Source organism: Taurulus bubalis, assembly GCF_910589615.1.
Source record: "Taurulus bubalis genome assembly, chromosome: 8".
Classification (NCBI taxonomy): domain Eukaryota; kingdom Metazoa; phylum Chordata; class Actinopteri; order Perciformes; family Cottidae; genus Taurulus; species Taurulus bubalis.
In genome coordinates this window covers 10,360,532-10,375,246 of record NC_136596.1, presented here as the reverse complement: position 1 = coordinate 10,375,246, position 14,715 = coordinate 10,360,532, and the positions used below count along the sequence as shown (strand labels likewise).

The window sequence follows — 14,715 nt, the reverse complement described above, 5'->3', positions numbered from 1 at the left end:
AGAGATAAATAAATTCTGATGAGATAAATCCTCTTCTCTCCTTGAGTCAGTGCCTTCAAGAGAGATTATTCATCATCTTAAATACGAGGAGCTGAGTTCTTTACCTCTTCATCATTGAAAACAAGATTCATCTTAATTACAAAAACTTGGAAACACACCGTATCATCACCAGGTAGTTATAGCCTGCATATTGCATTTTCCCCTCTGACCAAGGGCTGAATGTTTTAAAGTTTAAAGTTTTCATGTATAAAATAGTATTATTCTGTAACTATGATAGCAGCAGAAGATTCATACATTTTAATGTTTTCATTTCTTATATCTCTCTTTTGCACAAAATAGGCCCATGTATTTTTTGGGTCGCATGTTTCTTCACTGGCAACGAATCACCCAGCACAGTCAGATGAGCCTCTCCGTAGTCACAGCTATTGTACCTTCTTCATTTTAAGGCATGTGCTCATGCCTACACAGCACATGTGCATAGAGTAGGATAAGGAGTGCTTTTCATTTAGCCGAAGAGAAAAACAACCTCTGCAGTTAAAACTGCCTCTTTTATTAATGCATGAAGTTGCCAAGGTTCAACAGAAAATGAAAGAACATGAATAGAAAATCAAAATAAGAGGGTAAAGAGACAGCTTCAACCAATGTTCACAGAAAAATAATTGGAAAAACGTTTTCGGTAACGTAATCCTACAAAATATGGTGCAGAGTTTGTTGACAACCGTCCAGGGAAAAAAAGAAAATGAGGGGATCTCGGACATCATCTTGGCATATAATCCTCTGGAATTCCAGGCATGTTCCTTTTCCTCAAGGCAGCATCTACTGTTCTGATCAGTTCATTGATGTTCGCTCGCATTTCTGGAGTATAGGGGTCATATTCAAGCTTTCGTAGCCCAGATCGCTTAAAGTTTCCATCCTTCTGGCCCTCGACGCAGAGGAGGCGGTCCTCCGAAACCTTCAAACCCAGAAACTGGACCATTCCCTTGAGCTGGGAGAACAGGTCCCTCTTCACGTTCTCAAAATGGACCACATGGACGACCTTCCCATAATTCAGCCAGTCCAACGTGTGGGACGCCCACCAAGGGGCATAGTTCTTCACAAACTCAGGCCACTCTGCAGGACAAATTAGAAGGAGAAAGATATTAAAAAAATAATAATAATAATAATCAAATTGGGGACTTGAATGGAGTTGAAGTGAGAGTCATGATGGCAAAACACTGACATAATTTTGATTTAGAAGTATGGCGCAATTTACATGAAGTATTTTCGGAAATAATTGGACAGTAAAGTGGACATTCTTGGTTGTCAGTCAAACTGCAGAGGTACTGTGGGAAAAACCTTTGCTTGCTACTTTTACCCATTGATAATCTACTGGCCCCAAAAAAGCGTCTGCTGGCAGGAGCCGTGCTGCATTAGCAGCACACATCTTCACTGCTAGGAGAGGTTGTCGTTAAAGTTTAAAGCCTGCTGAGTTTGCAGGGCTGTCTCTGAAACCAGTGCGAGAAGCACAGTGGAGAGAATATTATATGCTGCATCTGAAAACACAAACAGCTGCAAAGAGACGCTGAGAAACTGGCACGTCTGTTCTCTTTACTATCGAGCGTTCAAAAGCAGCCAGAGCTTAAAATAAGAAGGAACCAAAATAATTGCGGTGTGAACATCCGGTTCGACTAATGTTTGACTGAATATCAGATTTAGTTAAGATACTTATGTTCTTATTAGCATGGGTTTGACTTTAAAAACCCCAAAATAAAGGGGTTTATGTAAGAGCCTTTAACTAAAGCCACCTGATAACACTGAAACATAACACAGCACTTTGTAAAAGGACATGCCCTCCAAAACAAGTCCCACCTGCCCCTGAGCTGACTGTATGGGGCCACACTGGAGGGCATCAGCGTCAGTAACATCATCCGAGGCCCCCCGCAGAGGTGAGTGCATCACATCGTACATGTGGCGCCCTGAACACAATGTCACTCTGACTCTTAAACTGGATCCCCTCGCTGTATTCAAAGTGGCAGCTGTCAAAAAGCTTTTCTCTTTACTGATGTCGCTGCATCATTTCCCCACCAACAGAAGGAATAAACATTTATTGGAAATGGCAGGCCAAATGTGCTGATGTTTTCACAAAGAGAGACAACTGCTGGGATCGGCAACTCTCCAGCCGCTGGAAAATCGATTAAACCTTGCAGGATGTCAGACGGCACGTGGACCAGACAAAAATAAGTTGCCATGGTTACCGAGACCCCCATAAAGAGGGTGAGCAAAGCAGAGGCGGAATATGCATGAAATACAATTATATCTCAGCCAAGGGCATAATATTTTATAGATAAAGGGGGGACCTAACTTCTGTGTGCTTCTTGAGCAAAATCTCAGAGGAAGTTACTTGGATGTTAACATAAAGGATCTATGAACAAAGATCTTCTTTTGAAACAGCTTGCACATTTCTGTGAAGATGTAAACATGTTCTATCCTCTTGAGAGTCTGAGGAACAAGCATGTTTTACCTGGTGACACAACTCATGATCTGACCAAGAGGGTTGTGGTTGCCTGGCTAATTGTTTAATTTTCTCATGGCTTTATGTTCACATATTCTTATATTGTGATGTGTATGCACATCAGTAGTCAATTTGAAAATGACATTTCTCATGGTACACAGTAAAAGATGAGAACCTTGACTTGTTTTCTGTGGGTGATTTTTTGGGAATGTGGATCTTAAATCAATGTGAAGAGGGTGTATGGTTTGCATGTTCCACATTTTATTATAAGTGTGGGACTCATACTGGTCTTGTCTTTACTCGGTCTCACCCTGCCTACAGTATGTCTTGGCTTTGACATGGTCTCAACCCCTCAAAGTCTTGGTCTTGATACCCTCTGGTCTCAGTTTGGGAGGTTAGCTCACCTTTCCCTTTCCAGTGGGCCTGAGAAGCAAATCCAATGTGGCCGCCATATTTTCTGTTAAATTCAGCCATGAGGGCTTTGTAGGGGTTTCGGATCATGAGGACGCTGGAGTCAAAGGATTCGATCTCCTTCTTGCCGCTCTCGTGCGTCTTAATGCAGATCGTCCTCCCGCTCCGCCAGTGGTCCCGCTCCCCTTTAAATCCTGTGAAACAATGACAATCCCACAGTGTATATATTTAATCCACAGAGGTGTATTCATCGATGAATGTGCTTGTAAATTATATCAGATGAATGTCAATGCCTACCTTTATTGTAAAGGGAGCCATCGAAGTAATAGCTGCCAGTGTAGAAACCAGTGCCGAGTTCTATAAGGTGGCGAGCCCAGGTGTTGCCGGCTCCAGGGAAACTGGCGAGGGCCACCAGCTGCTTGGCACGAGTGGGAAGGAAGTGCCGGTCCATGCAGCGGTTATCTGACAAAACACAAAGACAGAGAGGCTTTATTATTCATTTGTTTTGTGTGTTAAACATGGGCAAGATACTTGACAGTGCCTTGAAATGTGGGGCGAAAGACAGTGAATTATGACTCAACACAATCAAGCTTCAAATAGATACTGAAAATAATCACTTCCTGCTTATTGACTTGTTTTGTAATAACAGGCAAAAGACAAAAAAGTTATGTTGAAACATTGGAAGTTTAAGACAAAGACATTTAACGTCATTGGAGATAAAGTTCAGAGATGTTCAGAAAATACAGAAATAAAGACACATTGTGGTGTTATGTTTTGTTGTGTGTGGGTCAGTTTCCTCTTCAGCCCAAATTGCCTAACAATGCCCACTCACTGACATTAAAGTGTGACGTGAATAAGAGAGTAAAGAAGCCAATAGGTTCAAATTTCTGAGAACAACTTGTCCAAAATATTTACATAAAGTTCACTTCCCACTGCAGCTTGTTCTTGTTGTTTTTTGCTTCAGTGTTAAACCTCATTTTTTGTTTACTGGGCTCTGTGTTTTTTCTCCTCCAAGCTACAGCTGCCTGGTGCAGTGAGGAAACCTTTTCCACAAAAATGCATACCCTAGAGACAAAAATGTTTTTATATGTATAAAAACAATTAAAATAAACATGTTATTTGTATATGTTAGGATAAAGATAGCCTACATCTGTGACATGGTGTTTTACAGCTGAACTAAATAAACACAACAATAACAGGAACTGTTCATGTATGATGACATTACATTGGTATGATACATTCTATTGTAAATTAAATTATTTCAGTAGATTAAATACATATAAAAAGGAAAAAATAAATAAAATTGAGATCAAATAAACAAAATGTAGGCTATGAAACATTTCCCTCTTAGATTGTTGAACCGTTGATATAGAGTCAGGTATTTGCTAGTTTAGAAGCACTCAGCATATTCACACTTGGTCTCCTTCTCTTGGTGAGTCAGATCGGGTGTCCTGCAGCACGGGAGCCCCACAAGGAACCGTTCTGGCTCCATTCCTCTTCTCCAAATACACATCGGACTTCAACCACAACTCTGCTAACTGCCACCTGCAAAAGTTCTGACAACTCTGCAATCGTCGGCCTCATTTTCGCCGATGACGACAGGGAATACAGAGAACTGAACCAGGACCTTTTAGGATGGTGCCAGCGAAACCGCCTCCAGATAAACTCCAGTAAGACCAAGGAGCTGGTGGTGGACTTCCGCCGGGGTAAGCGCCCTCCTCCGGAATCGGTGAGCATCCAGGGACTGGACATTGAGATCGTCAAATCTTATAAGTACCTGGGTGTTCACTTGAACAACAAACTGGACTGGTCCGACGACATACACACACTTTATAAAAAGGGTCAGAGCAGACTCTTTCTGCTGAGGAGACTGAGGTCTTTTGGGGTGCAGGGAGCACTCCTGAAGACCTTCTTTGACTCCGTGGTGGCATCAGCCATCTTTTACGGAGTGGTCTTCTGGTGCAGCAGCATCACTGCAGCTGACAGGAGGAGACTGGACAAGCTCGTGAGGAAGGCCAGCAGCGTGCTGGGACGCCCTCTGGATACCGTGGAGGTGGTGGGGGACAGGAGGTTGATGACTAAGATCTCGTCCATGTTAAGCCACGCCTCCCACCCAATGCAGGTCACTCTGGCAGCGCTGCATAGCTCCTTCAGTCACCGACTGATTCACCCCCGGTGTCTGAGGGAGAGGTACCGAAAGTCCAATCTCCCCGCTGCTGTCAGGCTGCACAACACACTGAGCTCTCAGTAAACCATGATCACGTAATCACTTTTGGACACTTGGTCACTTTACTCATTGTGGACACTTTAATTGTACTCAGCTGGTGCAATATAAATACGTTTAAGTACTTTTATATATATATATATATATATATATATATATATATATATATATATATATATATATACTCTTATTCCATCTGTATATTGAATTGGAAATCGATACTATATTCTTCTTACTGTTTTAATACTGTTCATTGTTATTTTATTTATATTACTTTTTTAATATGTGTCTCTATTGTGTGCAAGGCTGCTGTATTCCCGCAATTTCCCCACTGAGAGACTAATAAAGGATTATCTTATCTCTCTTATCTTGGTCCACCCTGTTGTTGATGTGCGCCTATGTTTTTCCTGCACACAGGGTGTGGCTGACATGCCTCTCATCTCAATGCACCCTGCATGTGCTGCTGTGAGCCAACAAACGTTACCTTGAACCTGTGTCTGGTACACCACAAAGTACTCGTCGTTCCCGCAGTTCTCGAACTCTTCCCCGTGGCATCGGTGGAGACACATGCCCTCGTCCTCCGGCTCATGAAGGGAGAAGAGAGGAGTCGGGAAGCCGCAGTGACACCGATCTCCAGCCAGGACTGCCAGCGTTTTCTCCTAAAATACAGCAGCCATTAAACAATATAGCCACATTCAGGTGCGATGCATTAATCCAACCGCCCCCCTCACCCTCTCCGTGCACATGTCCACACATTTGTCCACAGACATGTTTTGGATGATGCCGCTGAAGGGAAGTGCCAGAGTGACATTGTCTGGCCTGTGGAAACACCCTTTGAAAATGGCACTGCCATCTGAAACAGAAAGAAGAACATAAAATGTTATTTACCAATGGAATTGAAAAAATAAATACAACGAAAATACTCCAGCTTTATGGTTAGCGAGCACAGCTTCCATCAGATTGGCCTCTATTCACTGACCCTCATGAAGAGATCCCACCGGGACTCTCCCCAGTCTACTGAGGCTCTGACCTGCCAGCAGACTCAACCAATAGCAGCTCTAACATCCCTGCTGTGTGGTGATGACCTTTTAATCCCAGAACCTAACTCTGAATCACAACAGCAAAGAAGAACAGCTTCTTCTCAGCTTAAAATGTGTCATACTTTTTCCTTTGTTTCTGTTTTTGAATTGCTACTCCTGCACACACACACACACACACACACACACACACACACACACACACACACACACACACACACACACACACACACACACACACACACACACACACACACACACACACACACATCTTAATTACAGAATGATTGGACCGCTTTTTCCAATGAACAATCAAAACAGTGTGAAAAGGGGTTTTAAATCACGATTGAACCGTTTAACATATGCCGCCTGTGACAGGAAGGTTGTGAGCAGCATTGCTTTATTACAGACTGAAAAACGCATTTCTAAGTAACTGCAGAAGAAAATCTTAATTTCAGCCTGTCAACATGTCAGCCGTGCTGATGTAAATATGAAGCTCTCCACAGACTGTGACGCATTTACAATAGAGAACTGAAAACTTTTACTGTGACAGATACCACGATGAAAACTGCCTGCTTGCTCAAACGGCGCTAAATAAAATATGCACATGGAGCTGTGCGTCTGCGGTATTTCTTCCTATTGAAGTTCATGCTCCCAAAACCTGCACCTCCCCACGACTGCTGAGCTCGTCTTCTATTTGTGAGGCTTTAAAACAAAGTTACGCCGATTTCAAATGAGCTCTAGGCATGTGTGTGTATCCAATGTATTATTTATTTTTGACCTTTTTTCTTGACAAAAAGTTGCATTTTTAATGTCATGTCCATGCTCTCTTTATTTCCCTACAGTATATCTTCCCTGCATCCTCTTTATAACTGCCCTTCTTTGCCCTCGCATGTGGCAGAGCTTTTTAAATCAACCTTGGATGTTTTATCTTTGTGCTCTATTGACTAGCATCATCCGTATGCAGCATTCAAACGTAAATAATAAGATCACTGATGAAAACGTATAGCTGAGTGAAATGTAGTAGAACATAATCTGGGTTGTATAACAACAACAAGGCAAAATAAATAAATGCAGAATAATATTTTGCAGGATTATTATAGCAGTTAACTTTTGCTGAAAACACTCAACCATGTGACCGTAATGGTCTCCAAGTGGTGAAAACCTCAAAATAGCCACATAGACATATTTCCTGCATTTCCTCTTTGATGTTCACATGATGGAGATCTTGGTCAGAGGTGAAAACACAAACATGAAGAGCTTATTCAGCAGTCTTATGGCAAATAGAGGACAGAAAAGCAGAAATGAAAATCATAATAAACAAACGGCACTGAACGACTCAAGGGCAGTAAGATCATTTAAATTGAACAGTGCTTAAATATTTGCCTTAGAAATGTATACTAACTCTTTCCTTTCGCATCAGCAGATTGTTTCACTTCCGTTCTGTTTTGCAGTAGCAGCGAGAGTTACGGATGCAGACCACGGCTCTCCGGGCAATGAGGTAAACACAAACAAGCAGCCTGCTACCAATTTCCACAGCATTAACCCAAAATAAAACTAATATTTTTCCTTGAAACAGCCTGGCTTGTTAGATTTATGAATCAAAATAGCACCTTTGTGCCTGAGTGGATACTGTTGGTATACACAGGTCTGCTCATTCTCAGCTCATGGGCCTCAATTCCAATGTTCACCAGTTCTGTCCTCAACTAAAATGATTCTAAGTTGACTAATAATACGATTTTTGTCCAAAAAGAATCACACAACAGCACCACTTAAAATCGTGTGTTTACCATCATCAGTTTCTTGGAAATAAGCCAATTTACATGAAAAAAGCATAAAGAACGACTTAGCGACAAAAGAAATCTCAGGCGACTGAGACCAAAAATGACAGATGAGTCGACTAATTTTGACGAAGAGGAAGCAGCCCTTCACTATGAAATTAAAAAGAGCAACATTTTGCACACCACGAGGTCAACAGGCGCGTAGGCGAATAGCTATAGTTGACAATATAGAACCCCACAAAAATGAAACTAAAACTTTTTGTGACCCAATTTCAAGTGTGGCAATGCTTTCTTGTGTTCACTTGACAACCCTGTGTGGAGCAGCTTGTTGTTCCTGTGAGACCCGGGGGGACTTTTTGTTGTTGCAGAGTGTCAGACTCACAACGGCGTGCAGACTCCTGGCTCAGCTCCAACCTATAGATGGAGAGTCGGTTGGCTCCTCCGCACAGGTTGCTCTTCTCTCCTTTACACTCCATGCTGCATTCGCTATCTGAAGCATTGGGAGCCTGGATCTTGTGACCGCAGTAGCACTCGGCTCCAAACTCCAGACCTGCGTACATGTACCCTCTGGAGGGAAGAGAAAGGAAAAAGCATTAGCATTGTTAGTAAAGGAAAGGCAGAGAGGTTGGAGTGCTTGCTCTGAGCCTTTATGACATTTCTTAATCCTTATACATGTTGCTTATGCAACTGGATAAGCAGAAATCAATAAAACCAAGCAAATGATTCACAGAGGATGTTGAAGTAAAGCTGAGAACACATCCAAACGTTACTCTGGAATAACATCTCTGTCTCTTTGGTGAAGATGCTACGAGGTGCTTGAGGCAATTATACATATAGGGAATCCATCACAGAATGTCTCTTCTCTCCGTTCTGTTGCTGCATGGAGGATTCGACTCCCAAGAGGCCTTTTGGTTGCAATTAGACGTTCAACACGCCTCTCACACAGCACAAATCCCCTGTGCTGTCAATCAAACCCAAACCTCTGTGCTGTGCTATGTGCTGTTGCCCCTCATTTGTTTGTCTGTTCTTATTAACCCGCTGCTCTGGGAGAGGAGGCGAGCAGGCTGCAAGATCCGAGAGGAGGAAGGAGCTGAAAACAATCGCTCTCCCTGCTCCTATTCTCTGCTCTGGGAATCAGTGATGGGTGTAATTCAATGCATTCAATAGACCCGTCTCTGGTATTCCACAGGGAGTGAAAAGAGGTGAAAGAAAGTAGGGGTGAGGTAGCAGAGAAGGAGAGGTAGGATGTGAGGAAACAGGAGGACAAGTGAATGATAGGAGCAGAAAGATAAATTCTTCCAAAACTGGAGCATACATAATATTTGTTTCAGTTTTATCTCCGTACAAACTGCAGGATTGGATTAAAATTGTATGCTAATACGAGCAAATTTGGATTATAGTGTAAAGAGTATCAGTTCTGGGAAGGCTTTACCAGAAGTTTGGAACCTGGCTCCAGGTATTTGCTCCAATTCAGCCAGAAGAACATAGTTGAGGTTGAGGTTGAGTTAGTCTGGCTCACAGTTGGATCTCCTATTCAATCATCAAAGCCGTTAGATGCATAGCTGGACTATCAACCAGGAAAAGCAGGCAGCTACCACAGCCCCAAAGAATTGTAAAAAGTTTTGCGCTCTTGAAACCAGGCTCACTTCATAGAAAAATTGACAGCACACTGACAAAAAAGAGAAAGAGGCTCTTGGTTGATTGATGTGCAAAGAGTCACACAATATAAGAAAATGTGACTAAAAGTGTCACCATTGCATCACGCTTTGCACGTGGAGTAAATTGATTGTTATTGCATCTCAAGGTCCTCCTTCATTTTCTTTTGTCAGTGTACGAGAAATGTTTCTATGAAATGTGGCTCAGTGGTTCGATCCCTGGCTCCTCTAGTCCATGTCGATGTGTCCTTGAGCAAGACAGTTAACCTCAAATTGCACACAACGGCTATATGAATGGGTGAATGACATGTAGCGTTAATGCATTAAAATTGAGTGGTTTCAGTCCATTTACCATTTACTAGAGGGATTAATGAAAAAGCACAATATCCACTGACATTGGCCTTAAAGTGTGTTAACATGTCTCCTGTCTTGAAGAGACAGTGTTGTCATATTCCTAAATTAATGTGTTTAATCAAGTTATGAAACAGAACATCTGGGGGCAGGTGCACAGTGGGAGACAATGGGGGTTAATAGCTTTCCAGCAGTTAATTTCTTTCTTTGTGACAGGTTGAACTGGTCATGGTTGGTTGGATGGGGGATGTAGGCCGGCAAGTTCCTCCACATCAAACAAAACTATTTCTTCATGCACTGAGGGGGCATTGATATGTTGAAACAGGAAAAGGGCCTTCAACAAAATGTTGACACAGAGTTGTTGGAAACACATGTTGACTCAAATATAATGAAGAGTTCCCTTCATTGATACAAAAACAGCAAACTCCAAACCAAGAGAAACAGTCCCAGTCCAAGAATACTAATAGAGGTGCCCATATATCTTTGGCCATATAGATTATTTTAGTTGGACGGTAATTCCATTCTTTAGTGTCGTGTTTTCAACTATAAAAAAAATGATGAATGACATTATAGTCTCATCCTAAGGCACATTGAATGGCTGTCCTGGAGCTTTTGATCACATCACACAATCTTCATAAGCAGATGCATTCTGCCGAGGTGTTATGTTGATGTACAGAGATACTCAGTTTTTCAGATTTTCAGCATAATTTAAGGAACATTTTGTTTCCAAATGAACTGTGAACCTCAAAAGCTAGAACAACTTGATGTGATATGACTGAAAGCTTGTGAACAGGATATTATTTTGCACATTAAGATATATGTTGGTGTTAATATATGTGACAGGCCTGTATTACTCATTAACTACCATTGGATCTATGAATCTGACCCCTGACATTTTAATCAATGTCAGGGGTTTTTAATTTTCATATCATCTCCACTTATATTTATCAGCCTGTCAGTGGAAATAAAAAAGAGAGGATATCTAATGGAGGAGTGTTTTTAGTTGTTTGCTGCTGTCATACCTTTCTGCACAGTTGTCCTGGCAACGAAACACAGTCATTTTTTTGTAGTCAAAAAAGGAAACTCCTCTCAGCGCTCTTTTCTGTGTGTCATCAATGTAGCAGCCGAAATACTTTGCTGAAAAAGAGAAAACATATAAATATATGTTAGTGATAGAGAAAGACACAATACAATACATGTATGATGTTGTGTACAACACATTCAATTTGGAAAACCGCCTCAAAAGAGTAGCGGGTGAGCTGTCCACAACAGTCTCTTCCTTCCATTCAACACGGTGTAGTAACGGAGCACTCGAGGAGTCCAAAGTGGGGCAGGATCTTTATATATTTATAAAGACACACATCTCCTTCTAGTGGCATGTAACTGTAACTGTCATCTCTCTGCATTTCCCCAGTTGTGTGTGGGGGTTGGGCTCCAGTGCACCTCTGCAGAGGGATACTGCAAACCTTCCACAGCTTCTTCATTCTCACACTGGCTCTGTTTAACTGAGCTGCACAGGCTCCACTATACCTTTAACAAACATCTCACCATCTGTACTGTGCCATTACTCCTCTAAGCCTCTGATGATAGCTGAATGAGTCCTGGTCCCCCGCATCACTTTAATTGTTATAGACTAAAGACCTGCATTTGTGCAGCATGTGGTGTGCTGCAGGACTCAGCTGTAATCTTCCTCCTAACTATTGTTGAGCTGGGAAATAATCTGCTTCATGATGAAGGAAAACATTGATTTAATTCAGCTGGAATCTCATTTTGAGTGGTGTATTTCTGCTTTGTATGACATGAGGGTAAAAGATGAAACAGTCCTATTACGTGTTTTATTCTTTATATAAGAAAACGTTCCACAATAACAAATGTTAAGTGTTTGTTCAGCTGTATTCTATCCTCTGTCTACTCCTTTAGTTCTAGTTTCCCCTTCAATACAGTATACTTTTGTACCATTGCACCACATGGCACAAATGTGTTTGTATGCTGCGGTCTGCTTCTTATGCTCCAATATCCCCTCCAAATTAAATCCAGAGCCAGTGGGTATGAGTGCATTTGCAGTGAGAGGATAGGAAAGGAGAAAAAAACTGCAGAGTAATGAGTGGAGCTGGCTGTATGGGAGCAAACGAATGCTTTGATGCTGCTAATTACTCCATCATCACTTTCTGCTGCAGTCCTGTGAGCTTAGTGTTTCCGAACGGGAGGGGAAGAGGAAAACCGAGCCAGACTATCAGATAACCCAAAGCTTCAATAGACATTATAAACATGTTTGTTTTCCTGGCCATGACTTGGAAAAAAAAATAGCTTAGCACTGCACTAGAAAAACATTGGTCTTTAATACACTAATGCGCAGCGAGGTACTGTACTGTGACTCATAGTTTTTGTAAACAAATAACTTATTTGTGTTCTCTTCTGGCTCAGAGATGTTAGAGTTTATCCCCGAGTAGAGTGAGGGATAAAAATCAGGAGAGCTGCCTTCACGTTTTGTCACAACGCGAACACAAACAGAGCAGCAGCCTCTCACACTTGTGTTTCATATTCATGGGCAGTTTATATTCTCCACCTGCCCGTCCTGAGGGAAACCAGAAACCCACATAATCACAATGGACTTGTCGTAAAATTTATGGCATCGTGGATATGAATAAATAGCAACCCCAAATAGCATGTGTTGAGACTGGACCAGATGTTTACAAATGAATGTTTCATACTGGAGGACTAATGACGAAGAACATTTACTCAAGTACTGTATGTACCCCTCTACAATTTTGAGGGGTACTTGTACTTGATATGGTTTTACTGTTTTCTTTATGTTATTTATTTATATCATCTACCTTTTTTGTCTGTACAAATATATCACTTTGTTTCTCTTAGTTCTTATTCTGAATGTGTGCTTTAAGTACATTTTGATGAGGATACTTTGAATGAAGGACATTTACGTGTAACAGATATAGAGGTTAGAGAAATCTACTATTTTACTTGGTTTTTAATAATTTATACTTAATCCAACAGTTTGACAGGGTAATAATAGCCAAGAGGAGCAAAAGAGAAGTGATTCAGGTGTAAATGATATCCTCTTATCAGCTCATTTGATCATGTTTCATTTGGTCAGCAGCATATTCCTGCCATCCAAGGTCAGAGATGTTGGCTTCCTGTCCTCACTCTGGTGTTTTCCAAACCTTTTTGTGACTTGATAAGATGTCACATGCCAGTCAGGAGTTTATATGTAAACAGGATTATGTAAAAGAGAGACAAAAGTCCTTCTGTGATCATGAAATGTTCTAGATGCTGCGGTTGTGCAGCAGCCGAACATGCCGAGCGGTTCAAAGCCAAGCTGTAGCTGAAGCTTTGTGGGAGAGACCCTTGAAGGATTCACTCTGAGACGAGACAGAGGACTTAATGATAATCATCATCTCACTCCACTCTCAAGAGATTTCCTACATGACCAATTACAACTTGAAATTCTCAGTCATCAAGATGATGCGGTTTGTAATTAGAGATTACTTTGGATCAATTTCATATTAACATGAAGTGCTGCCTGTGTGTTTGCCAGTCAATGTGCATTATAAATCAGCCTGTAATAAAATGTCCTACATTCTTATAATGTGTTGAATTCTCATTAGCAACTATGACACAAAACAATGGGTCATTATAATCATTGTTCTTTTTATTTTACACAAGAAACCCGTCATAAACACTGAGTTATCATTAATGTTGCAATTGCTGGGACATATTGTAGGTTCAAATGTATTTATTGTACCAGTAAATTATATGTATGCTTTGTAGATCTTTTAAGGGAGCACTACATTGACACTGCATTTTTTTTATATCGATTTATTTCTTTTTTTTTATGTGGTCGAAGCCAAGGCAAAAATTTGAATCATCTTTTACAATTTATCTGTTGTTAAATTTGGAAAAATGCTAACTCACCTCTTCCATTGTCTGCGTCTTTGGCACTGCGTCCTTTAAGGGCACGGTTCCAGTTGTTGGTATAGTCTCCCCCCCTGCGCACCGTATCCTGGCCCTCCTGTCTGGCCCTTTTCATCCACGGAGGGCCATACCTCCGTCCAGACCTGCGGGTCTCTTTAAACACTCTACTCACAATGCCAAGCCCCCGAGCACCTGACATTGAAGTACGAATTCCCATCTCTGAAGCTACCACCGAGTTGCGGCCGCCTCTGGGGCTGCTGTCCCCGACGAAGCCAGAGTGCAGGAAGACGAGGCTCCCGGCGGTCAGGTAGAGGAGGATGAGGGAAAAGAATCGGACAGGTTTTCTGCGGAAATAGCGCTGTATCTTTAGCAGAGGCTTGGCCATGCTGGCTCCCCCTGCCTCTCAGACACGCTTTCCCAGTGATGAAAACTCATAAAGCAGAAGAATCAACACAAGCTGTCCCTCTTTCCACCACACAGCCCAAACAAAAATGAAGAAAAAGACAGTTAAAGTGTCTTAATCCTGTATGAAGGTCGTCCAAACAATAGCATGACTATTCCCTCATGTAAGCCTCTTCAGCCTCATGTGGAAGAGGCTTTTACCTGTGCACTGTGCTGCCCTGTCGATCGAATCCACGCGAGAGTCTCTCTGCCTTCCCTGCTGACAGTTCAGCCCTGAGAGTCGGCTCCGGGGCAACGGCATGAAAGGTGAGTAGCTCAGAGTGAAAGATGATCCCTCAACACCGCTTTCACTCCAGTTATCTACAGAGATGCCACACCGGCCCCACAGTGGCACTTTCTCCCACGTTGTGCAGTAGGAAGAGGGTTTTATTTA

The 14,715-nt window shown here is 41.9% G+C and overlaps 1 protein-coding gene across 1 annotated transcript; it reads right to left on the bottom strand.

The window, feature by feature from the left end:
* Window positions 1-570: 570 nt before the first annotated feature.
* On the bottom strand, window positions 571-14,268 carry wscd2 (WSC domain containing 2). The gene is made up of 8 exons (XM_079222346.1): window positions 13,881-14,268; window positions 10,973-11,087; window positions 8,327-8,511; window positions 5,858-5,979; window positions 5,611-5,785; window positions 3,200-3,364; window positions 2,896-3,096; window positions 571-1,110 (listed from the first exon to the last, which is right to left on the bottom strand). Exons 1-8 carry the CDS (start codon window positions 14,263-14,265, stop codon window positions 758-760), a joined length of 1,701 nt encoding a protein of 566 aa, XP_079078472.1. The 5' UTR covers window positions 14,266-14,268; the 3' UTR covers window positions 571-757.
* Window positions 14,269-14,715: the final 447 nt, after the last annotated feature.

Bases quoted from the DNA above. Each gene is read 5' to 3' on its own strand.
- wscd2 (XM_079222346.1), bottom strand. From the start codon at position 14,265: ATGGCCAAGCCTCTGCTAAAGATACAGCGCTATTTCCGCAGAAAACCT. The intron at 5,786-5,857 runs GTGAGGGGGGCG...GCTGTATTTTAG, and splicing joins TGGACATGTGCACGGAGAGG to GAGAAAACGCTGGCAGTCCT. The intron at 1,111-2,895 runs GTGAGCTAACCT...TTTGTCCTGCAG, and splicing joins GGCCCACTGGAAAGGGAAAG to AGTGGCCTGAGTTTGTGAAG.